We start from the raw sequence: 25000 nt of genomic DNA, 5'->3' as shown, positions 1-25000 counted from the left end.
TTTTCATAAGCTATTTAAAAAAAAAACAAGAGCTGATAAAAAAAAATACATGGAGATTTGGAATCGGCGCCTCCAAATTAGTCAAAACTAACTCGTAAATTCTTTGCACCTCTGAAAAATTTAAATTTGATCGCCTTCTCTTTAAGGCTTATAATGAGACTGTTGTTCTTTGGATTTTTCCTAATTGTTCAACTAAAGCTTAGTTCATTTAGAAATGGGACACTTTCTTCCCGGATTTCATTGAAAAATGCCCGGATTTTGCCCGGATTTATTCACATTATTTGGCAAATTAAACAAAAAAACAAAAAACACCTCCGAAACGAAATTTTTTGAGCAAATTTCAAAAAAAAAATTATGAAAGATTTTTGGAAGCCTAAAATACGGTTCAAAATTTATCGATGAGTTTTTAGAGGGACCGCCCGTGGAGAAAAAAAAAATAAAAGCTTCGCTCAAAACAGTTAACAAAACCATATCCAAAAGTTCAAAGTATATGAAATCTGAAACCAGGACGGGGGTGCCCTTTAGTAGAAAATAATCCAGAATTTATAATAAAGCGTAATGTATACAAAAAAAAAATTCTCCAAGGACCCGCTAGATGACGTAACATTAAGCCACTGTAAGCTTTGTATGGAAATATCTAAATTTTAAATTTTACACCTCCCATGGCTTTTTTGGTTGTTTTCACTGCGGGAATAGCGCAACGAGCTTTAATTTTGTATGGAAATTGGTACCAAAAAAACAAAATTGTTTATAAAAAATCACCAAAGATGAACTGGAAGTTTAAAAAAATAGAACTTTGGATTTTGAACATTCCTTGATTCTTGCTGTACATTTCAAGTCAACAAACCATAAACCTAACTTGTACGTGCTTGTACCACAAAAATGATTTTCTTTGATTTTGACTGCTAATTTAAAAGCTATTTAACCCTAGGATGAAAATAAAAATCGCAAAAAAAAACTTTTCATAGACGATTAATTTGTTGATTTAAATAACCTTGGCAAAAACATTTCATAAAATTATTGAAAGCTCTAGCAAGCAAAGCCAACCATTTTTTAATACTTTTCATTGAATCAGATTTTTTTTTTATTTTGAGACAAACACAAATTTTTAAAGTTCTAAATTGATAAAATTTTGAACCGTACACCTTTGTTATCATGATTTATGGAAGTTTAAGGTGGTTTAGGATATCAAGCTGTACACCAAAATTGAAGTAACGTTTCAAACCTTCAAACTCTTGACTTTCAACTTTCTACTTTGATACTTTGAAAAATCATAATTTCCATAAAGCAAATTTTTTGATTATTTTTTTCCTTTCATAAAATAAACTGCAAACTTTTTTTGTCGATTGAGAAAAAAATAACGAAGAAGCTGTTGATGCAAAGAAAATATTTTTCATTTCCAGATAAATTCTTTGTTTCACAGTTTTGAAATGGCTATGTCTCAAAAAGTTTATACATAAGTTTAATCTAAAAAAAGGGCGTTTATTGTTTTACTAGAAAAAGCTCGCATTGATTTCTCATTTTAATGTTTTTTAACGTACACAAATAAGGTGTACAGAATTTGAAATTCGGATTGAGTATCAGAATTTGTAATCAGAGCTCATGATAAGAACTAAAATTCAAACAATCTGAAAAATATTCAACGGACGATTCTTGATTTTTTTTTGGTTTAATTTTGTTTGTTTAAATATTGCTTTTATTATTATTTTAAAATCGAAGTTTCAAAATTAATATTTTATTTTTGGGAATAATAGGTGTTAAAGTTTTGTAAAAAAAATCTTCTGATTCAGCAAAAGGGCAGGGAATCGACATGTCCCATCCTGTCCAGGAACCCCGGGGGAATCCTGTAGGGACGGAGACTGCTGCAGTGCTATTTGGATCACAATTTGATATGACATCAACTGCTATCTACTGACACGGACATAGGACAAACATCTAGAGAATTGGGACAATTCTAAAGGGGTTCAGCTCTACGTTAGAATTTAAAGTGTGCGCTCTACGGGGGTTTTGTGCACACAGCCTGAGTTTGGAAGACAGTTTGTCCTTAAACACCGAATTTTAGAACGCGATGTTTAAAGTACCGTTTCACTCATGGACTAGCAGCGTTGGAAGCAGATTTCCCGCCAAGAAAGTTCCAAATGGGCAGCCGTTTTGCGACACGTAACTGTCTTAACTGTTCTATCGATGGATATGCTGCTATTAGTTGACTTGTACCTAGGTCCTAGAGCTAGAGTATTGAACACAATAGCAACCATCCAAGAAGCTGGTCCTAACAATCACTATATGCTTGATTATTGAAACAATGTATGAAGTCGAGTCCCTCGATCAGTGTTTCTTGGACGGAATCTGCTGTCAATTGCGGTCCAATGGCGAGGGCTCAAAGTCCTGCCATACAAAACGGCACTGATTTTTATATGTAGCACTGATACAGGTTGTGAAAGATCTTTGATGTACTATATGTAGAAACAGCTTCCTACTGTTCTCCCTCAGTACCCCAGTAATGGCAAATTCGATTCTTTCCTTTTATTGTTATTTTTTTCTATATCTTTTTTAAATTTTTTTTTTCGAAATGACCTCTGTAGTTCCAATTTACAATGGTAATATTTAATAAGAGTTAAAAAAAAATCAATTACCTACATTACATTTTTTTTTGTCGCTAAAGACGTCAACATCTCCAATTTCAAATGGTACTAACGAATAGGAAATTAAAACACAAGAGTGCTAATATTCGAATACTTTTTTTTTCATCCGCAGATCGAATTCCAGCCCGATTGGTGCTGTACTTCCTGTCATGGTCCGGCTTTCTCGTTTCCTTTATGATGCGCAACGACATCAACTTTGCTCTGGTTGCTATGGTGCGTGATTCCAGTAGCAACACTTCGGTCAACCATCACTGTGCTCCCTCGTCGATTCCAACGATTGCCAACGGGCATCCTACCGGGTTCAACCAGTCCCCGGCCTGGAACGAGTCCAGCTGGAAGCTATCGGAGCTGGACGAGACAGAGCAAACGGGCGACACTCCTGAGGTGTACGGTGAATTTGACTGGGATTCCACTGTGCAAGCCGTGATAAAAGGTTCGTTTTACTGGAGCTACGTCCTATCGCAGGTGGTTGGAGGGGTGGCCACTCAGTATTTCGGCACCAAAAAAGTATTTGGATGGAGTCAGTTTGTAACAGCTGCCTGCAGTTTATGCATTCCATACGCTTCCGATCTTCACTATGGAGCGGTGATCTTGTTACGATCAATTCAAGGCTTTGCCAGTGGGCTTACCTGGCCGGCCATGTACGCCATTGTTGGCTACTGGATACCTCCCGTTGAACGGAGTAGGTTTATGTCCAGTTTTCAAGGGTTTAGCATCGGAATTGGGTTAACCTATCCGCTGTGCGGATTCATCATTGCATATTTCGGTTGGCGTCTTGTTTTTTACACAACTGGTTCGATCGGTATGATCTGGTGTGTGTTCTGGTATTTGTTGGCCTTCAATACTCCCCAGGAACATCCCCGTATCACTCAAGAAGAGCTCGAATACATCGAACTGAATGTGAGCGAAGATATTAAAAATGGACAAGGTATGAAAGTACCCTGGAAAAAGATTTTCACATCCGTTCCCGTGTGGGCAATCGGACTCACCACTTTCGGTCGTATTTGGGTTCATTACACCTTCATCATGTCCGGTCCAGAGTACATGCAGAAAATCCTCTGCTTCGATATCAAGGAAAACGGACTTCTCAGCGGCACACCATTCCTGTGTTCATACCTTTCGTCGGTTCTGTTCTGCTACGTAGCAGACATTCTAATGGACAAGCGACTCATGACACTGACCAACGTCAGGAAGCTTTTCACAGCCCTGTCGCAGATTGTTCCGGGTATTTTGGTACTCATGGTTGGTTACCTGGGATACAACATCGTTTTGGTGTTGATTTTGTGGTTCGTGGCCGTCACTTTCATAACGGCTTCGTATGCCGGCGCAATGGCAAACATTGTGGACATCGCCCCAAATCTCGCTGGACCGGTATTAGCTTTCGCACAAACCATCCACATGACGGCCTCATTCCTGCAGCCCCTGGCCACCGGCATTATGGTTACTGATGCGGTAAGTTATTTCTATTTAGCTTAAGAAAAACGGGTTGAAACAAGGATTTGAATTCAGAGAATTGCTTTCACAGCACGAAGAACGAAATTTTCGTTAGATTCTGTCAGAAACAGTTTTCACTAACCCGGACATCTCTTTTAAAGCATCTACTAGTCTAGATATTACAAATATTTCTTAGGTTTTTATTTGGAAATTAAACGGAAAGGGCCATTCTTCCCTAGAATATTTTTCTAGAATTTCCGTGTTAGATAAATCCAAATCTGAGCACTAGCAAAAATAGATGACAATGAAGCACACATTAACTGATTTCCTTCTTACACATACAGCAAAACATCAACCAATGGCAGCACGTGTTCGCTGTCAGTTCGATCGTCGCCATAAGCTGTTATCTGATATTCCAGTTCTTCGGAACGGCTGAGATCCAAAAGTGGAACTACCCGGTAACGGACGAACGCGCCGAGGTCACGTCAAACGAAGACGACGAGGAAGATGAGGACGACGGCGATGGCGATTCGGCCAGGATAGCCAATCAGCCAATGCTCAAGGTGATATCCGACGGACGTATGGGCGGCCGGTTGGAGGAGAAAAGTGATAAATAAAATACAAACAAGGTTTGAGGTAGCTAGTTGGAAATTTGTGAAACTATAACGCGTGTGAATGTGTAAAAAAAAATAACGATTTGTTCGACGCGTAGCTTATTGTAGAAAAGTATATATTTTCTAAGGTTAACACTACAATACGGGAAAGGTCGATCTTAAACAATGGTGCACAAATTGATAGTCATTGAACTTTTGTAGATAAATTACATTACCTAAATTTGCAAATCTGGTTCGATTTGAGAGTTAAAGTGGTGCACTTACTATAAGGACTGTTTAGACATTAGTTCAGATTCCCTAGATTCTAACTTTTCGATTTAAAAAAAAAACTATACAATGTGTATGCTAGAGTGAAGGAACAATATCCACTTGAAAGTAAAATACTTAACACACAATATATATACATGAACATATAGGAGTTGAAAGTTACAACAAGAAATGTGCCGTGTATATTTTAAATTGTAAAACTGTTATTGAAAGGTGGAAACCAATATACTATAGAAATAATAAATACGAGAGAACCGTTACTATTACTTAAATCAGATTATAATTAGTACTTTTCCTTTGCCAGAAGGGAATGCCACCTACCGAAGTTACAACACAACACATATATGCATCCAACGCCATTAAGAAAATGTAAAGATCAATTTGAAAAGTTCATTAAAATCGAATTCCCAGTTTCTTGGCGTTTCGATGGAAATAGTGGAAAGAAAATTTTCATGGCTTGTATTTAATATCCGAAAGGCATCCTCTGCGAGTCAAGTACCTGGGGACAGGGCGCCACATTAAACTGGTTTGGAACTTCAGACTTTTTCATTCAATCTCGTCTGCTTTCAAAATGAATTCTTCGGACTTGAAGACAAAAAAGGTTTCATTTAGTACATTGAGATTAAGAAAAGTTGCAATCTCTATTCTCAAGGTGCCAGATGAGATTTCGGCTTGAACACTAGCATTTAGCAGAATCAAAAGTTCACACAGTTTAACAAAATCGACATGTAACCCAAAGAACTGTGAGCTTTTGGTTCTATATGACACCGATTTGTAAGTTCTTCGCACCTTATGCATCCTTGATTTTTCCATCTATAGAATTAAAATTCATCCCGATGAAAATCCAAAGGTTTCAGTAAAGTTAGATTTTGAAAGCCTGCTATCTAAGAATCAAACTTCCAAGCTGATAACCGCGAGTTTAAGCTCAAGCGTAAACATAAAGATTTCAATGTCTGTTCGCCAACTGAATCGTTAATTTTTTAAACGAAGAACACAGTAGACGTTACTTCAAAAGTTTTTTTTGTAGTCAAGTCTCGAAGTCAGTTTATCCTCAGCCTTCAGTGGAATCGTACGTACTACAACGCGCTCGTCCACAACTGATAGGCTATTGTTTCCCTTTTGATGAGAAAAACGTTTACTAGTGTGTTCCCGGCGGGATGAGTCCTTCTCCCGGAGATCATCCGGAATGGACTTTGACAGCATGGATGGATCCTGAAGGTGTACATGGAAGATTGTATTTCCTGTTTTTGAAAGCTAGAAATGGATTCGACCGAAAAATCCGTTTGTCATAGGAAGATCGATACGTAGTACGCGGGACAGATAGAATGTGGCTACTTTGTGAGGAATAAAAGTTGGTATGTGTTTAGAATTCGCAGCAAAGTACAAGCTCGTGAAATTATTACCCTGATACAAAAATGCTCGATGGCACGCCAATCGAAGTTGGCAGCCACCCCGAGTTGAACAGCAGAAAATTTGTGGTACGATGTAACGAAGGCGAAGGTAAATCCAAGTTTTGTGGTAACTGCAAAGGGAGCCACTCACCGCTCGACAGAAATTGTCCTGTATATGCATACGAAACAGCTCTACTGAAAGTAAAAACCGAGCAGAACATCAGTCTAGACGCCGCTCGCAGAACAATCGAAACGCCGAGTACCACCAGCTACGCAGAGGTAGTAAAATATCACAATTTTTTTTTTTTTTTTGATTCTTTTTTCTCAGGGATTTTAAACCAGGTAGGTTTATTCATCCCGAAGTGGAGCGTTTCATGTGTTTTTGTAGATAGTTTTGTGTTTCTCCCTGGTGTTATCTTATCCGTTTCTTGGTCTCCATTTGCTTGGGATTAAAGTTGGTGTAGAAGATTCGATTTCTTGAGGAAGCTGATCAAAAAATATCACAATGAGATCTTCAAACAACAAAGGAAAAAAACAACAACCGAAAAAACACACCGCACCGACTGAGTCGAACCAACAGAAGGACCAACAACAACAACAAACTCGCTGCTCGTGGAAGATCAGCAACATTCTGTGTGTGATACACAATTCGAAGACTGCCAGGGCAGCTTAGGACAATCTCAAGACGCACCACGTCCCTCTGCTCAAAGGTTTGAACTGGAACACTCTAAGCTGGTATAACCCAAAACCAAGTTGAAATGCCGCAAAATCGGATGAAACTGGCTCCCGACGAAAATAAGTTTGAGGGGGTTTTCCCAAACTTGAGAATAAACGTCATATTTGCAACTTAATTTTGGGGCCTGTCAAGCGGCAGGGATTTTTTTGGGATTTTTTCATTTGATGAACCAAATATCAAAAGGGGGTATAAAAATTTTACAAACATAATTTTTTTTTCACATTTCCTTTTTTTATTTTACTTCAAAAAAAAGTTGTTCACAATTAACTGACCTTGGATGTTTTTGACAAAGGTAATATAAGAAACCCGAGCCTGATTTATCCCGGAGCAATTTTCAAGGGATTTGGTCAGGAATTACAGAGTGCTGTTGCCAATTATTAAGAACGAAACTTAAAGCACTTTAAAGCTCACATTTTTCGTTCAGAATGGATCTGAATCTGACCTGCAGGATGCACCAGGAAGGAAACCAGGCTGCAATCATCACTGCAATTGACTATCCGTTGGATAGTTTAGACGGCTACGATTGATGTGCAGAACAGCCGATTTCATTGTCGAAAACACCTAGTTTAGGAACGTCGTGTCCTCACAATCTTGAGACCTCCTAGAATATTGCTATCCGAAGCTCCCGTTTTCAATAGCTGGCATATGCTGCCATTGCTCCAGATTGTCCTCCGCTTCTTCCGATTTCTCATTGGTTATTCTTCCGAAATTCTCTGGAGGCATGATGTAAATACTGTTAGGTACGGCTTCTGAAGAAGAATGAATGGAAAAACGTTTTCTGAAAATATATAAATTAAAATGAATTAAACATAATCAAATTTTATCAAATTTAAAGCATTTTACCAGAGATAGTTTTCGATGCGACTGACTTTTTTTTTCTTACAATACGAAACTAACGGCAAATAAAGGGAAATTTTTTTGGGGTGGTCAGTTCGAGCTTCGAACTTTGATTTTGGTATATTGACAGCAGCCCAAAATCAAGAACGCCAGTCGAACTTTGTTTTGATGCACTGCCGTTCTTATTTTTGGGTTGTTTTGATTCTGAGTGAAGAGTGGTTTGCAAAGCTGTCGTGTGCTGGACTGGATCACGGCGAACCACTGATGGTCGCACTGGTCTTAGAAGCTGTAGAGTGTAGAGAATATTGAGAGTACAAGTGTAGATTACTATTCTAGCAACACTGAAGCAATAATTAATGGGCGATGGGCGCGCTCGCAAACCGGGTATACGATTTCTCGTGTGTTAAACAAAGAAAGCAATAGCCTTCACTCCAATTTCACTACGATTAGCTGTCATTCTTATGGAAATCTGTGTAAGAGTAAAGAGCAAGCTTTATTCTTTTTAGCGGGATCAATCCCAATTGGTTCGTTCACAGTTGAAGGATTGACGTTCAGGAAAGAAAATGTGCAAACGAGAGAGTGAGAGCTCATAATAAGCATGACTACTCGAGGAGAGAAGGAAAGGGCTTTAGAAAGCTGGAAACCCGATGAGGAAATTTTCAGAAGTCAGTTGATAGAGAGAGCTTGAGAAAGAAGAACAGTTTTGTGAAAAGAATTATAAATTTAAGAATTAGGAAGAAAAAGTTGAAAAATATGGTTAAAGAAATGGATCGGTTACGACAGAAGCCTGGCTGATTCTTTCGACACGCTCGTGACGACGGCATTAGATGGCCGTTCCGATGATGAGCTGAAACTGGAGCTCTGGAGGCAATTTTCCCGGGAAAAAGAAATCGCTGGTGTGCCATTTCTGCAAGAAAAGTGGCCACAAGCAAAAGGCCGATTGCCAAAGTCAAAAGCTGTTCGCAGTGGGGAGGAAACCGTACATTCGCTCTGATGGGTAGTACGCAAACTCATGTTGGTGACTGGATTGTGGACTGGACGTGGCGTCCCGGCACATGTGAGGCGACCGAGAATTTTTCAACAAGGTCGTCGAGAGCCATGTGAAAGCGATCAGCCTGGAAGATGAAAAAATCGCTATAAAGTTGAAGGTGTTGGGCGTTGGCGATGGTTGTTGTGTTACTCTAACGATAGAAAAAGTACGAAGATCGCCCTTGGAAACATTCTGTGTGCGCCGAGCTTGGAAATGAATCTGCTATATGTATGTACCAATAGACTGAGTCGATTTTGGATCATTTTTGAATTTCTCAAACCCTGGAATCTTAGAAGCTTCGTTTCAGTTAAAAAATTATCCATGATTTTTGGCAGAATTTTTAAGTTAGGGGCTGTTCGCCAATTATATACGTAAGCACATAGGGGGTGGATGGAAGGGTTTCACATTTGCTTGCGATCTCTTACAAGGGGGGTAGGGGGGGTTACCAAAAATATTACGTAATAACATTTAAAATTCACCACAGCCACAGCCATACGAAACCAGATTACTCAGGTTTTTTTTACTCACTACCTCCAATTTGTTGGTTTATTTTGATGTTATGTTATTTATCTTTTGATGTCTTTGCATTAATAGAAAAAAAAAATCGGGTTCTTTAAATTTATAGAGGAAAAATTCAAACCAACATGCCATCAAAAAAACTAAATCACATTATTAAAAAAGATAGTCCCTTTTCGCTTTCCATCATAACAATCTTTTTAATTCTAGCGTAACATTTCAAAAGGGCGAAACTGACAAATGTAAACAAATCGAGTTATCGGTCATTCCGGATGCACGCGGTTGCACTTTACCTATCAAACGCGGTTTCATCTTAAAATTACTTAAAACTTTCAAAAAATTGATAAAATTCAATTGGGCGAAACTTCCTGTTGATGCATTTTCGTTGGAACGTGATGTTACGCCTATTCAAAATGGAGTGAATTTTTCTATTCGTGTAGAGCCAAAAAGCGTAACTGAGTTGACCGTGTGTGACAAAACGGCCTAATTAGTTTTTGCGTGTAGGATGAATGGGCGTAACTTCAAAACCAGAACAAAAACGGCCGATCAATTGGGCGAAACTTGCAGGCGTAACTGAAATCGAAAACAATAATAGGGCGAAACTCGAAAATCTCTGAAATTACGCGAAAAAAGTTAAAGTTCTTGATAACCATCAAACAATAAGTGAATATAATGCACATTTTTTGATTTTGTTGAACAAAAAGTGGTCGATTTTATAAATAGGATTTGAATAGGTGTTCCGATTTTTCAAACGCGTTTTTCTCGTTTCGAGCTAACTGCTAGTTTCGCCCTTTTTAAATGTTACGCTAGAATTGAGCAATTTATAGAAACAACAAGGAAAACGGCGCGTTGTGACACCACGATTTTAATCCATCATATTTCGGAAATGACTTCATCCAGAAAAAAATCTTTAAAAATCAATATCAGGCGCTTTGAATAATGAATTTCTAAACAGTTTTTTTCAGTGATAGACGCTATCAACTCTAAATTTTACAAAAGATTTTCCAAAAAAATCCTAAAACTTTATCGCTTACCGCTGAAAGAGTCTAAGCTTTTAGGTTAGTTGACAACGTGATTGTCGTTAAATATTATTGCCGAAATTCTAGTAGTATAGAATGATATTTTTTTTAAAAGATTTTTATGATTTTCAGGTAATATACATAACAATTTTTTATGGTAACTTGTGCTAATCTGAACTTTCTTTTTGAAAGCGGAAATCAGATTTTATATTGTTTATTCGATTGTGGAAATTTTTTGAAAATTATTGTTACCCTAAAAATGTCTTGAATAATGTTTTCTTTAATCGTTTATGACATTTCATCTGTTGTTATTCATAGATTGTGCTTTGAATACAGTTTTTAAATTTTACCTCAAAAGTGCTTTGCTTTGAAACATGTATGTCACATTTTTAATATTTTCAAGCTATTTTTGAGAAAACGTCTCAATTTCTCATAGAACAGAAAACGTAAGATCTAACTAGGGGGGAGAGGGGATTTTGAAAAATCTCACTTTGTCTTACGAGGGGAAGAGGGAGGGTTGAAAATTTCTAAAATCGTGCTTACGTAATTAGTGAACGGCCCCTAACGTTCATATGAGTAAATTTGACCTTTTAGGTTTGTATAGAAAAATTGAATATTTTGTACTGAATTGGTGTCAATCGAATTTATTGTTCATCAATGCCAAAAGACATACCTACTCCTGTTCAACAGCTAACAACTTAAAATACGAAGTTACGGTCTTCGACAAGGTTGTTCTGCGGAAGATTTTGTGACCTGTAAGTTACGAAATTAAATCGAAGTCCCGAAGAAGATAATGGAGTACGTGGCCATGATTAAAACGCACGTTGTTTGGAAGACAAAAGTTTAAGAACTTGATCAGGGGCAAGAAACGTGGGTACTGGAGGCGATTCGTGGATGGGTTATCTCGAGAAACGTCTCTGCACACGCTTTGGAAAACAGCTCGAAACATGCGAAATTACACACCTTCGAACGAAAGTGAAGAAAGCTCGAGTCGTTGGCTGACACAGTTCGCGAAAAAGGTCTGTCCGGACGCAGTACCAGCTCAGAAAAACTATCGGGATACAGAGAATAGTTCCGAAACGGAGGATCAATTCTCGATGGTCGAACTTTCACTTGCGCTCTGGTCTTGTAACAATTCAGCTCCCGGACTGGACAGATTCAAATTCAACTTGTTGAAGAATCTGCCAGATACCGCTAAGAAACGCTTGCTGAATTTATTCAATAAGTGTTTAGAGATGAACATTGTGCCGCATGAATGGAGACAGGTGAAAGTTATCGCCATCCAAAAACCGGGAAAACCAGTTTCTGATTACAACTCGTATAGGCCGATTGCAATGCTCTCGTGTCTCCGGAAATTGCTCGAAAAAATGATTCTCTTTCGGCTGGATAAATGGGTTGAATCAAACAATCTGTTGTCAAGTACACAATTTGGATTCCGTAGAGGCAAGGGTACGAACGACTGTCTAGCATTACTTTCATCAGACATTCAATTGGCGTTTGCCCAAAAAGAGCAGATGGGGGCAGTATTTCTGGACATCAAAGGGGCATTCGATTCGGTGTCCATAGAAGTACTATCTAGTAATCTTAGCTCTTGCGGACTTTCACCAATTTTGAACAATTTTCTATACAACCTGTTGTCTGAAAAAATCATGCATTTTAGTCATGGAGAAACAATCGTTGAACGAATTAGTTACATGGGTCTACCCCAAGGCTCTTGTTTAAGCCCCCTGCTATACAACTTTTATGTCCGAAAAATCGATGCTTGTATGGCACAAAATTGCACGCTAAGACAGCTTGCGGATGACTGTGTTGTTCATATCACGGGTAAAAAAGACACTCAAATAAAATCTCCGTTGCAAGAAACTCTAAATAATTTATCATATTGGGCCAGGAATCTAGGTATCGAGTTTTCGCCTAGTAAAACCGAGTTAGTAGTTTTTTCAAGGAAGCATTCCCCTCCTCAAATAGAGCTCCTTATGATGGGTAGAACTCTAACTCAATCTCTTAGTTTTAAATATTTGGGTGTCTGGTTCGACTCTAAATGCCTCTGGGGAAAACATATTAGGTACTTGACACAAAAATGCCAAAAAAGAATCAATTTTCTTCGAACGATTACTGGAAACTGGTGGGGTGCTCATCCACAGAACCTCATCAGGTTATACCAAACAACGATACTGTCGGTCATAGAATACGGAAGCTTTTGTTTTGGGTCCGCCGCGCAAACCCACTTGATTAAACTAGAACGAATACAGTATCGTTGTTTGCGTATTGCCATGGGTTGTATGCAATCGACACATACGATGGGTCTCGAAGTACTGGCGGGAGTAATGCCGTTGACAAACCGGTTCTTCGATTTATCGCTACGTTTCCTAATTCGAAGTGAAACTATGAATCCTTTGGTGATAGAAAATTTGGAAAGGTTTATGAATATTAATCCGCAAGTAAAATATGTAAATAATTATGATACATTTAGGCAATTAGAAATAAATCCTTCTTTATCAAATTCGGACACGAGTCACTTTTACCCGATTAGCAGTTCCTTGATAAGATTCGATCTGTCCATGACCGCTGACATCCGTGGAATACCAGATCACGTCCGACCCAACGTCATTCCTTCAATCTTTGCATCAAAAGTACGTGAAATTGACCCTACAAAAATGTTCTTTACTGATGGTTCTAGAATCGACGGCGCGACTGGTTTCGCAGTGTACAATGAGCGCTTTGAAGCTTCGTTCAAGCTTCGAGAGCCATGCTCCGTTTACGTTGCCGAACTAGCCGCAATTTATTGTACCTTGGAACACATTCGCACACTGCCCGTAGACCACTATTTCATCTATTCGGATAGTCTCAGCTCCGTTGAGGCGATTCGATCGATGAAACTGATGAAGCGCTCTTCCCATTTTTTGCTGGAAATTTCAGGGATATTGGGCGCTTTGATCGAAAATTCGTATAGGATTACCTTAGCTTGGATCCCGTCTCATTGTCTTATTCAAGGCAATGAGAATGCGGACTCATTGGCTAAGGTGGGTGCGTTACAAGGTGAAATCTTTGAGAGGATAATAACTTACCATGAATATTTTTCAATACCTCGCACTTTAGCGATTAACGCTTGGCAGTCTAGCTGGGATAATGGCACAAAGGGACGTTGGCTCCATACGATTATCCCTAAGGTTCCGACGAAGGCATGGTTTAAGCATTTTAACATGAGTCGCGACTTCATTCGCGTGGTTTCTCGGCTCATGTCAAATCACTGCCGGCTTGACGCGCATTTGTTTCGTATACAACTAGCTACAAGCAATGTTTGTGTTTGTGGGGATGGCTACCACGACATTGATCATGTTGTGTGGACGTGTGAACGGTTTGATCGATCGAGGGCTTGGCTACTGGATACCCTTAGGGCCCGAAGTAAACTACCTGGTGTTCCAATTCGAGACATCTTGGCAAACTTAGATCTTCAATATTTGTACCCTATATACAAATATCTTAAAATCAGTCTCCGGTGAGCAGCCATACGGTACGGTTCAGTTTTTTCTGTGCGATTCGTGTGTGCCCGAATAGCAAAGACCATGGTTTTAAAATAACTGAACAATGATTTTCAATTTAACAATAAACTTTATCGTAGTTTCAAAATATCTCTCAACCGCATTTTATTATGAATAATAGTTTTCTTGTAATTATCATAGTTACAGTGTACTTCATGGTAAAATGTAAATCCAAACGTAGTTAATCTTTTGCTGTTTCTACACATTTACAATTAACCGTGTAGAAGCCTTAAGCCAAATTTGTTTACGCGCGTATTTTTGTCTCCGGAAGATTTCGTCGTGATCTGTTTTTTAATGCAGAATAACTTTATCCGGACAAATTCGGGATTTTTCGGCAGATATGACGAATCGGAACGCGATGGGCCCATCTGCAGTGGTGATGGTAAGTACTATGATTGCATGTATATTGATAAAAAATACTTATAAAACCCCTTTCTTTCTAGAAGACGACGTAGTTCCGCAGTTCCAAATTCCGGCGAGGGCACCTTACATTGCCTGAATTGAACTGATTGATGCCGGAGGTCTACGGGATGGGAGTGCTAGTGCGAGTCATAGGCCTTCTGTGATCATTGAGTGAGTAAGTGTTATAAATAAGTAATGTGTCAAATAAAAAATTTAGTCAAATTATTCGTTCTTCATTTTCATTAATCTACGATAGTGATGACAATAACAAACCAAAAAAAAAAACAAGTAAAAAATTATCACCATGTACTAGGATTTTTATTTCAGTGGGTGAACAATGAAAATCATCGGATTTTTATAGTTTTATTGTAAAAAACTGGAAGCTGAAAGAACCATGAATTTCATATTTTTCAGCTTTCCAATGTATGGAAAATCGCCATTTTTTTCATGGTCACGCTGCATAACAATACCCCTTTTTCATGGTTATTTTCGTCAAAACTATGAAATGTATGGTCGAAAAATATGAATTTCAATGTGCATTCACGGTATCGAGGACGATAATATTTATGGTCTGTGAATATGGAATTCATGGTTTTTTCACGGTGCAATCCTATTCGGGTGGTTTTCTCCAGTGCCGGTACTGGTTTTTAATAGTTATCCAAAATAGTGGTATCGTATCGTATCGGTGTGACTTATTAAAGCATAGAATCCAATAGAAATGCGAAAAAGTCATTAAATTTTGTCCGGCCAATGGGGCAAATGTTGATTAAAGTGGTTGAATCGAAGGGATGAACGGCAGGAATCGTCGGTGCTGCTCATCGAATTTCATTCTTAACGTGTTCTGTGTGAAAGATGCAGCAGTTTTTAGTGGTTGGATATAATTTTTGGTGTTTTGTATGAATGAGTTTTAGTTCAAAAGTGTTAAAAAGTAATTTATGATGAGTCATAGAACACGTTCGAACAGGTTCATTCTGATCGCAGCAAGCGGGGGACGACATCAACAGCAAAAGAGGAATTTGGTGAGAGCGCTCCATTTTCTATATTATTCTCTCTATCTCTATCCTATTTCAAAAACACATAGCTTCCTTTGAGTTCTCTCTTTTCAAAAGCGTTGCAGCGGTGAGTAGTAGAAGCTATGAATGAAAGTTGATTTTTCTTCGCAGCTTTTTATTTGAACCAGAGATGTCTCTAGGAGCCGCTGGTAAGTTATGAGTAGTATCAATCGGTCTTTGTTGTTGACGGAACAACTTTTTTGCCAGATCATCTGATCTTTTACCTGGAAAACATTAGATAAAAGCAGTAGTTTTTTTATCTATTACGAAATGCGCAATGCACAACTAATTTGATAATTTGTATTAAAAATATTTAGTCAACGGTGAAATTTGGTTAAATTGAAAAAATGACCAGGCGATTAAGAAACTGAAGCGGGCCGATATATTGATTTGAGGTTGTGAGGAACTTGAAAATTTAAAAGTCTTGGATGAATAAATTGTTTAGATACTTAGAAGATTAAGAAATTTTTGAATGCTTTGATGTTAATTTTTAGATTAAACTGGACTATTCAGAATGAATGAAAAACAATGGATTCCAGAAAAAAATTACTATTAGAAACTTGGAATGACCTTGAAATTTAGTAACATTCAAAACACGAATGAGAAATTTTGTAATATTTTAACGAATGGAATGATCCATTTAAATAAAACTCATGTTTTGAAATATTTAACTTTGCAACTGAAACTAACGAAATTAAATAAAACTGATGTTCTTTAAAATCAAAAATTAAAAAAAACTGGAAACTTACATTTCTAGAATATTTGAATGTATAGTGAAAGTATGCATTAGAGTTGAATAATTCTTAAACTTTTAAAGACAAAAATAATAAAATTTCAAATTAACAACATTTTTAATAATAAAATTGATTTTTCTTATTTATAAAAAGGAAATAACAAAAAATTATAATTGTTGAAAAGTAGGAAATTTAATTTCTTGGATATCTGGAAACATTGAGTGTAAGAAGCTTGAGAAACTGAACTTTTCGTAAGTATAAAAATTTGAAAGGTTGGAAACTTATAATTTTTTAGATATTCATTTTATTTTGAAAGCTGATCAAATTTTCATAAGTCTATTAACTAATTACGAATACTAAACTAGTTCCATAATCGATGCACTTGGAATGTGAAACTTGGAAATTATATCGTATTTTCTTTCAGCGGAGTTTATGTTCTGATCTTTTTGAATGATTTTCAAACGCATCGTCAACAAAGACACTTGGATAAGTTTTGAAATGGCGTCAATCTTTAAGTTATTTTCAATATCTGTTACCTAGCATATATATTTACTCTGTTTAAATGCTTTAATCATAATTTTACCTTTCAGATTCGTATCCTTTTTATCAATAAAGAATATATTTTTATTCATAATTTTATATAACTATATGTATTATTCTATTTATTTATTTAAAATTTCTTATATGTTTATTCTAATATTTTGCGTAATTTTCCTTACCGCCATATATTATTTCTATACAATTATATATTTTCAGAGGGAATGCATCTGGGGATAACCTAAAGAAATCATTGCAAGCGGCACGGGTAGCCGGCCATTGTAGGTTTCTGAGGGTTGGATGCCTTCCTTCGACGAACCATCGGACCGTGGAAGCCCTAGAAGAAATTCGAAGGCCAAGCCACACAGCCATAGGCAGGACCTTGCTACCGATGGGGGAACCATACATACATACATACATACCTATATACAAATATCTTAAAATGTCTGACTCGGTCGTTTAGTCCTCTTCCCCTCTGTCTTTACTCTATCTAATGCTCTTTTCGTCTATTCATTAGAACAACCTCTCGTCCGACCGGTTCGATAACACCGGAAAGAAGGCTGGCCAGGAAGACAATACCTGCGGTAGCATACGTGACCACGCTACAGGAAGCCACCACCGACCAAAGACGGAAATCTGTTCTCGAGAGCGACCCTACACAATCCTTTTTCCTTTCCTCAAGTCAAACAAACTCTAACAGTTGAGTCGCCGCGACGATTACGGCTCCCCTTCTTACTAATACAACACAAGTGAAGTGAATACTCGGCAAAACAAAACTTAATGAGTGAAATGCCTTAATAAAACTATTTGTAAATAAAAAAAAAAATGGCTTAAGCGGGCCACAGACTACACAACATTTGTACAAATGCGATGAAATTCGATGAAATTTGGTCACAGTAAACTCGATTTGCATAGTGTATGGCACTGCTTGAATGAGCGCCCAAACGGCTGGTGTAGAATCGGTCGGGATCGAAATATTTTGTACAAACCATCCTCCCAGCCGGGGTGGAGATGGTTTTTTTTTTGTTGCTGATGCTTTTTTCGCCAGCAATCGTGTGTTCACGTGAAATATGTTTGTATAGTGTGTGGGCGAGCATAGATCAAACAATCGTCGTGGAATCATCGAATTTGTACAGGCCATTTGTGTAGTCTATGGCCCGCTTTATACCAATTCGATGATTCCACGACGATTGTTTGATTCTATGCTCGCATACACACGTTACAAACATATTTCGCGCGAACACATACGATTGTTGGCGAAAACAGCAACAGTACTAAAAAATACCTCCTCCACCCCGGCTGGGACTGAGTAAATGTCCTGGATTTTGTACAAACAGCACCATACACCATGCCACAGAAGGTTGTATTTCGATCCGGACTGATTTTACTCAAACTGTTTGCGCGCTAATTCAAACAGTGCCATATACACGATGCAAATCGTCTTCGCAGCGACGAAATGGCATCGAATTTCATCGCATTTGTGCAAATGTTGTGTGTAGTCTATGGCCCGCTTTAAGCAACCCTCTGTGGCATGGTGAATGGTGCTGTTTGTGCAAAATCCAGGCCATTTACTCAGCCCCAGACGGGGTGGAGATGGCGCTCATTCAAGCAGTGCCATACACTATGCAAATCGTGTTAACAGCGACAAATTTCATCGCATTTGTACAAATGTTGTGTAGTCTGTGGCCCGCTTAATATTGCTGATCCACTCTTTTTTTCTATTTCTGCGATAGCTGATTTGGGCTCCCGTAGGGTACCACTGTAAAAAAAATTACAGTATTCAAGAAAAAAAAATGAACATTGTTCTACATAAGGATTATTTATCGACTGAAAATAAATCGGATGAACAAGCGGAAAACATTGAAAGATGATTTAATAAAAAGTTGTCAAACAAACATGTATACCAAATATTATTATCGGATTATCTATTGTTTATAAAACAAAAAATTGTTTTTGCCTTGAGCTTGGTCAATCAGCGGTCAAAATCACGGAAAAATGAATAATAAAAAAAACCTGTTTGCGATGGGGTCAACCAGCGGACAAATTCACGAAAAAAATGAAAAGCTGTAGTTGTTTAAATAAGTTTAGAGTTCGACGACACGGTAGCAATCATTCATTGAATGTTGGATTTCGTGCTATGTTTTGCAGTCGGAGTTATCCGTATAAAGTTTAACTGAAAAGCGGTTAGCGTGTAGAAAACCGTCAGATTTTATACTGATTTGACAGATCGCACAAATTTCGCAATTATGAGTGCGCAGTCCAATTTTTTGCGATGCGAATGGTATATTATTTTCTATTATAGACTATTCACCGTACACAACTCCTTTTTTTAACTTCTCATATACGATTTGTTACATTTTAACGACAACATAATTGAATTCGACCAGCATATAAAGTATCAAAGACGCATTTATCGCATCAAAAATCTTCGTCATGCCAAATAAGTTAATTCTCAGGCTATGGAAAAATGTGTTTTCAATAATGTAGATTGTTTTTTGTTTTGTCTGGGATGTAATTAATTCAATCTCAATGAATACTTAGAATAATAATATTTCATTCCGATGACTTCATGTTTTGTCCTCTCTTGCAAAATAATGATTTGAAGATTGATTCAAGAATTTACTTCTTAACTTTTCAATGAAATTAGTGAGTAAGAGTGAAATTTTTAACTGTGTTTACTGCTCCGGCTAGCCTACCGCACGGAAGGCTACCGTCGCGCGATTAGAAATTTTCCCAGTAACCGCAATACTGTTCCACAGGTCAATCGTTTTATGAAACAAAGAGAATGGCACCGCTGCTCATTATTTCCTACTACACATATTCCCTTACGAAAAACAGTTCTAGAAGCATTTGCGGTGTTTGTTTTTACAGCGATTCTCGTAATTTCCTCCTCATAAAAACCTCGCTTTTCAGGTGATTCTGGTGCATAATCATTTTAGTTTTCATGTTTCCGATGCTGTGGTGAAGAAATATCCGTGAAGTTTATACAAATCGGATTTTGAGTTTGACCTCTCGAGATGGCTAGTTGGGCTAATCGGCCTCCGATAAAGGATGGCATTGCTACTGTCAACAACGGTGGTAATCCTGCCTCAGTGAGGAAAAAATGGAACCTTGAAGGTACGATCCTATTTGGAATTTGGTAAAGTATCGCTAGAAGCAAACCTTTCGAATCTCTCGTTAAAAACCTCACGATGATCTCATCATTACATTTTGACCATCTGCTGGTAATCGTTTACCTTTTTGGGATCAACTAGCTGACCTTGAAAATCAATGTTGTCTTTTTGCTATTTATGCTACTTATTTGATTATGTTGACTCCCACCCTTTTCCTTTCTCCTTCACTTCTAGATAAAAAATCCTTACGCAATTTGAAGTATCATTTTGCCGAGGATGGCTGTTCGGAGGTTCAGTACACTCTTGGCAAACAGCTACTGGAAGAGAACGCTGAAACGGAACCGGCTGAAAACCACGCCCAAGGCGTTCACTGGCTGCTACGGGCAGCCCAGCAAGGTCACGAGCAGGTATTTGACTGTATTTTTTAAGGAAATCGAGATCTAAAAATCTTCTTTTCCGTTTTAGGCAATAATTATGCTCAGCGATTGCTATCAAACTGGCCGCGGAATCAACGAAACGAACGAGGAAGACGTACGCAGCTGTTTGGCTATGAGCCCAGGTGAGCGTTCGGCTCGCCGTGCCGCACAGGAGCTTTTCGCTTCCCTGTCCAATGGCGAAGAGTATGTTACGGCTGCCCAGCTAGAAAAACGTATGCGAGAAATCTACAAGCTGAACAAGAAAACCCGAAGAAGTCGCCCGGATGGAGCAGAGGCCAGTGGCATCGAGGGCGTACCCATCGTGGAAGGCAGTCTGGAGCAGAACGGTTCCCCAGGAGGAGTTAACCATCGTTTGCATCGGTCGCACTCTAACCAATTTCAACCGGTTAATCATATCTCCGAAGCCAGTCTTCTGACAGCCGCGGTCAACTATTCCAACGGTCGACTGCCGGCCGTAAGCAATGCGCTCACATTATCGGTACCGAATCCGCAAAGCTTGGACCACGTGCCATGTTTCCATCGACCGTTTTTCCATCCAATAATGTTCTTCTCGTTGCTGTATCATCGGCTACTTTCGATGCTGGCTTCCTTCCCAGAATCCGGCTTCCCTGGTGTTCAGCTAGCCGTGATTCTGATAGTTTACTCCTACTTTGCCAGCGATGATAACTTGTTCACGTTGGTTCCAGTCGGAGCGTATTACCTTTCCCTTATTGTGATGATTGTTTGTTCCTTCAAGATGCTAAAAACCAAGCACGAATTTATCGATTTTCGAATGTGGTCTGGTTTGTTTCTAAGATATGGAGACGAACATCTCAACACCAACGATTCCGAGAATCAGTACCTCCGGAACAACTTGCGACCGTATTTGTACTTCTTCGTGGCTTTCTTCATCAACGTAATGCTACAGCCGAACATCAATGACCAGTGGCTACCGTTTTCCGAGATTACTGTGTGCTCGTTCGTGCTTACTTTTGTAACGATGCTGGCATTCATGTATACGTCGCCGGATCCGTTTCCCGATTACATGATACTGTTCTCGTTTGGACTCAACGTTCTGGCTAAATATCCCTACGAAATGGACTCGGTAGTGACGACTGGCTGGCGCTTCGTAGACCTTAAAGTACCGGCTTTTTCAACGTTTGTTATCGGGAATGGAATCGAGTTCTGTTTGAACTGTCGGGCACTGCTCTATCTAGTTATCCCTGCATTTCTGGGACTGATTGCAAGGAGAAACAGCTGGCGAGGAATCTATCAGCACGTTATCCCACACTGCGTAACCCTCTCTTGGTTGCAAATTTGCATCATCAGTTCTCAGTCAGCTACTATGTTCGGATTGGTAGGTTAAAGCATTTTTTGGTGTATAAATCTCATAGTTAACAAGATTTCTACTCTAGGTTCGCGGAGCTCTCGGTCTATCTGGATTGCTACTATTTCTTCCATTGTTCGGCATCGTCACCCTGCTCATACCGGTATTCGCAACCATCGAGTGGCTCTCGCTTACCGATTCTACGGTGCGGGTATGGTCTTCGGCCAGTGCAGCAACCATTGCACTGCTCATATCGTGCTATATGGCCGCGTCGCGGAGAACCAAAAAATACATCACCTTTCTACAGATTACGGCATGTTTGGTTGCCACCGTTTTTCTTACGCTACCGTACATGATGTCCAACTTTGAAACAATACATGGATCTGTTGCAGATTCCGCCGCTGGACTCTACGATTCGGAATCGGGCCCGACGGTTGGCAAAACCAATCCGGAAGGACATCCGACGACTGGTCTCACGTGGGAGTCGTACTACAAATTTTGCCATCAGCCGGCCTGGGATCGGTTGGGAAACAAAATTCGCACCCAGCTGCGTTGTGCTCATCTAGATGGGACAGTAGTACGTTGGGAAGGTTCGGTGAATGATTTGGAAATCGTTAGTCGGCGTAATGTGCGTGCGGACTTTATTCAGAACTATTTGCCAAGATTCCTAGCGGAGCGAGTCGCGTGCATGTACGGAGAACGGATCGAGCCGGAATGCGGACCTGCTGAAGATCAACAACATTGCGAGGAGATGAAGAATTTCATCGAACAGCAAACTCGATGCCACCTGGACAAATGGAACACGTAAGATTGATTTTTTTTATCGTCAAAAAAGAGAATAAAAACTTTGCTAATTTCTTTTTTATCCCATCAGCTACGAGTACGAATTAAAAGTGCGCATGCCATCGGCAGGGATACTATCGAAACCGGCCGAAATAGCATTGAGAGCACAGCACGCGTTCGGCAATTTCACACAGAGTTTGAACCACAGCGATCGGATATGGTTCATTGGGATATTACGTAATTTTCTCAAACCTACGGTAACGGTTCCTGCGAGCGGCAACAAGGCGGTGGACGACGATGAATCCAATTTCGAGCTTCCCCCGGATCAAGGTGCCGTGTTTGGTAGCGGGCGGTATGATCGGGGTAATATGCGGCTCGGTCGACGAAATCCGTTGATCGAACTACTGTCGATCGGGTGCATCAAATGCCAGAACGCCGAACTCACCACTGTACACGTAAACGATGGACAGAAAGTCAATGCACGGATGCGGGATCTGCGGCGTGGTATCAAGTATCTTTTGAATGTGATTTTCAATCCGCTAGTGATTTTTAAGTAAGACAGATACAAGGTGTTTTCCATTGTTTACCTTTTCCTTCTCGATTTGTTCGATTACCACATGTATATAAGCGGATCCCAGATGTACTATTGGCGGTATTTCCGCACAGTCAAATTATTTACGATTAGTTTTAGCATGTTTTGCATTAAGTTTTTTTTCAGAAATTTATCACGAAGTCAAAGAAAACTACTCACCGATGGTATCGTACTGAACTTGCTGTGAACAAATGTTAACACAACAATAACTGTTTAGCTAAAATAACTTTTTTTTGTTTATCGTGGCTGACGTCCTCTCTTCTTTCTCGCGCGTAGTAGTTCATAATTTTATATAACAAACCATATTTATAGTTTAGAATACAGATGAAACAATTAAATGTATGTTAACAAACGCATGGCTATTTTTTTTTAATCCGAAAAGGCAAAATTTTAGATTAAATGTTCTAAATAAATTGAACTTACATGTTGTTCCGTGTCATCACATATCGCATGTAGGTCGAATGTACGGTAAACTACCGTTGGACGATGACTTTCAAACTTTTGATGGGGTAACTGATTGAACAGGTGAGACGCGAGGGCAACTCTCGAATACAGAAAAACTGCTACAGCCAATTTGGGCTGGTACACCGTATACGAGGCCATTATTTCCACGATAACATAACTAAAATGCTCCACAATTGTTATTTGCATTCGGAACTTGCAAACCAAAAGTTGTTGTTTTCTGAACTGGAAGTGATAGACGGATATCGGATACGATTATTTACAAAAAAACACAATCAATCAATGTGGAAAATTGTAACTAACCCTGACTTTCTTCAGCTGAAACTTCTATCAGAATAGTTTGATTCGATTTCATGTTAGAATCCGGCATACTGCTGATGGTTATAATCCGAGTTCCATCCTCTGTTGTGGTGACGGCCGAGGATTCGTGTGTTGCGAGAACATCATCTGGTTCCAAGCCGGCTTTAATACGGTTGATTTTTTTCTCCTGTTCCTTCTGTTCGTTCATGGCTTCTAGTTCCTTCGGGTGCTGCTTTCGGCGGTGAGCGTAGAAGTTGGTCGAGCAACTGAACGTGCTTGGGCAGAAATTGCACCTGTAGCGGACGTGCGTGTTTTTGTGCTTCATATTAATATGATATAATAGCTGCCGCCTAAGTTTGAATGCCGCTCCGCATGTGTCACATGTGATGGGTCGCTCTTGCTGATGGTGTGTTTTAATATGTTTGGAAAGTAAAGACTTTTTCTTCGTTGTATAATCACAATGTTCACAGGCATAATCGATCTCCGAATGGGTTTGCAAGTGAACCCTGAGAACTCGGGCGTTTTTAACCCACTTTGAGCAAACCTTACATTGGAGCTGAAATTTCTGGTCCACCAAGTGCATAGTTCTGACGTGTTCTTTGAGTGCAGAACCATGCGCGAATGTTTTCGCACATATTTCGCACACCTGAACCACCTTTTTCTTTGGCTGCTCTGCGTGATAATTTCGTTTGTGCGTTGATAACCCTCCAGCGGTATTGTAGCTAAAATGTTAATCGATTAAAAGCAATCAAAACTAAAAGAAACGAGAATCAAGCTTACATTTTGTTACAAAACGGGCACGGAAACGAAACACGCTCCTCCGGGGGTTTGTGATGATTCATATGCACATGCAGACCTCTCTCCCAGCTGAATTTCTTTGGACAGTGCGGACAGGCGTGGGGTTTTAGTTCCTCGGGAAGATGAGTCTGGCGATGGTTAATCAGGAACCGGGGTCTCGTCACCATGAACCCGCAAATTTCACACCTGAAGGGGTACAATAAATATTATAAGACCAAATTACGCAAAATAATCCTCTTTTTCGCACTCAATGAATCGGCCAAAGCTTTTGGACATAGTGAGGTCACATCTTACTTACTTGAACGCGCTAGGCTGAATGTGCCGAGCCATGTGCATAACAATATCCATATTTCTAGACAACTTGGACTGGCAGCACACCACGTAACCTTTCTGCTTATGTTCGTCGACAAAGTGTTTGAACAGTTTTAGAAGGGTCCTGAACCGCCGATCGGGGCA

General features: G+C 39.2%; 4 protein-coding genes and 1 long non-coding RNA gene across 5 annotated transcripts; 4 read left to right on the top strand and 1 right to left on the bottom strand.

The window, feature by feature from the left end:
* Positions 1-2554: 2554 nt before the first annotated feature.
* Positions 2555-5368, top strand: LOC129746640 (sialin). The gene is made up of 3 exons (XM_055740433.1): positions 2555-2597; positions 2755-4094; positions 4421-5368. Exons 1-3 carry the CDS (start codon positions 2570-2572, stop codon positions 4691-4693), a joined length of 1641 nt encoding a protein of 546 aa, XP_055596408.1. The 5' UTR covers positions 2555-2569; the 3' UTR covers positions 4694-5368.
* A 5727-nt stretch (positions 5369-11095) lies between these two features.
* LOC129743521 (uncharacterized) lies at positions 11096-13989 on the top strand. The gene has a single exon (XM_055735558.1). The coding sequence runs from the start codon at positions 11434-11436 to the stop codon at positions 13987-13989; it is 2556 nt and encodes an 851-aa protein (XP_055591533.1). The 5' UTR covers positions 11096-11433.
* A 185-nt stretch (positions 13990-14174) lies between these two features.
* Positions 14175-14655, top strand: LOC129746641 (uncharacterized). Its single transcript, XR_008737334.1, has 2 exons — positions 14175-14410; positions 14472-14655. It is a non-coding gene; the product is annotated as an uncharacterized LOC129746641 (long non-coding RNA).
* Positions 14656-19578: 4923 nt separating this feature from the next.
* On the top strand, positions 19579-23333 carry LOC129747877 (wolframin). Its single transcript, XM_055742255.1, has 5 exons — positions 19579-19870; positions 20101-20273; positions 20332-21639; positions 21698-22413; positions 22484-23333. The coding sequence occupies exons 1-5, from the start codon at positions 19771-19773 to the stop codon at positions 22947-22949; spliced, it is 2763 nt and encodes a 920-aa protein (XP_055598230.1). The 5' UTR covers positions 19579-19770; the 3' UTR covers positions 22950-23333.
* On the bottom strand, positions 23036-24994 carry LOC129747878 (zinc finger protein 879-like). The gene is made up of 4 exons (XM_055742256.1): positions 24843-24994; positions 24527-24730; positions 23750-24468; positions 23036-23671 (listed from the first exon to the last, which is right to left on the bottom strand). The coding sequence occupies exons 1-4, from the start codon at positions 24890-24892 to the stop codon at positions 23607-23609; spliced, it is 1038 nt and encodes a 345-aa protein (XP_055598231.1). The 5' UTR covers positions 24893-24994; the 3' UTR covers positions 23036-23606.
* Positions 24995-25000: the final 6 nt, after the last annotated feature.

This window comes from Uranotaenia lowii, chromosome 2 (assembly GCF_029784155.1).
Source record: "Uranotaenia lowii strain MFRU-FL chromosome 2, ASM2978415v1, whole genome shotgun sequence".
In the NCBI taxonomy this organism is placed as follows: domain Eukaryota; kingdom Metazoa; phylum Arthropoda; class Insecta; order Diptera; family Culicidae; genus Uranotaenia; species Uranotaenia lowii.
The sequence above is the reverse complement of the archived record's forward strand: the minus strand, read 5'-3'. Positions and strand labels throughout refer to the sequence as shown.

Bases quoted from the DNA above. Each gene is read 5' to 3' on its own strand.
- LOC129747878 (XM_055742256.1), bottom strand. From the start codon at position 24,892: ATGGATATTGTTATGCACATGGCTCGGCACATTCAGCCTAGCGCGTTC. The intron at 24,469-24,526 runs GTAAGCTTGATT...TTAACATTTTAG, and splicing joins TGCCCGTTTTGTAACAAAAT to CTACAATACCGCTGGAGGGT. The intron at 23,672-23,749 runs GTTAGTTACAAT...TATCACTTCCAG, and splicing joins TTCAGCTGAAGAAAGTCAGG to TTCAGAAAACAACAACTTTT.
- LOC129746640 (XM_055740433.1), top strand. From the start codon at position 2,570: ATGACCTCTGTAGTTCCAATTTACAATG. The intron at 2,598-2,754 runs GTAATATTTAAT...TTTCATCCGCAG, and splicing joins TGTAGTTCCAATTTACAATG to ATCGAATTCCAGCCCGATTG. The intron at 4,095-4,420 runs GTAAGTTATTTC...TTACACATACAG, and splicing joins GCATTATGGTTACTGATGCG to CAAAACATCAACCAATGGCA.
- LOC129747877 (XM_055742255.1), top strand. From the start codon at position 19,771: ATGGCTAGTTGGGCTAATCGGCCTCCGATAAAGGATGGCATTGCTACT. The intron at 21,640-21,697 runs GTAGGTTAAAGC...TTTCTACTCTAG, and splicing joins CAGCTACTATGTTCGGATTG to GTTCGCGGAGCTCTCGGTCT. The intron at 22,414-22,483 runs GTAAGATTGATT...TTATCCCATCAG, and splicing joins CACCTGGACAAATGGAACAC to CTACGAGTACGAATTAAAAG.
- LOC129743521 (XM_055735558.1), top strand. From the start codon at position 11,434: ATGCGAAATTACACACCTTCGAACGAAAGTGAAGAAAGCTCGAGTCGT.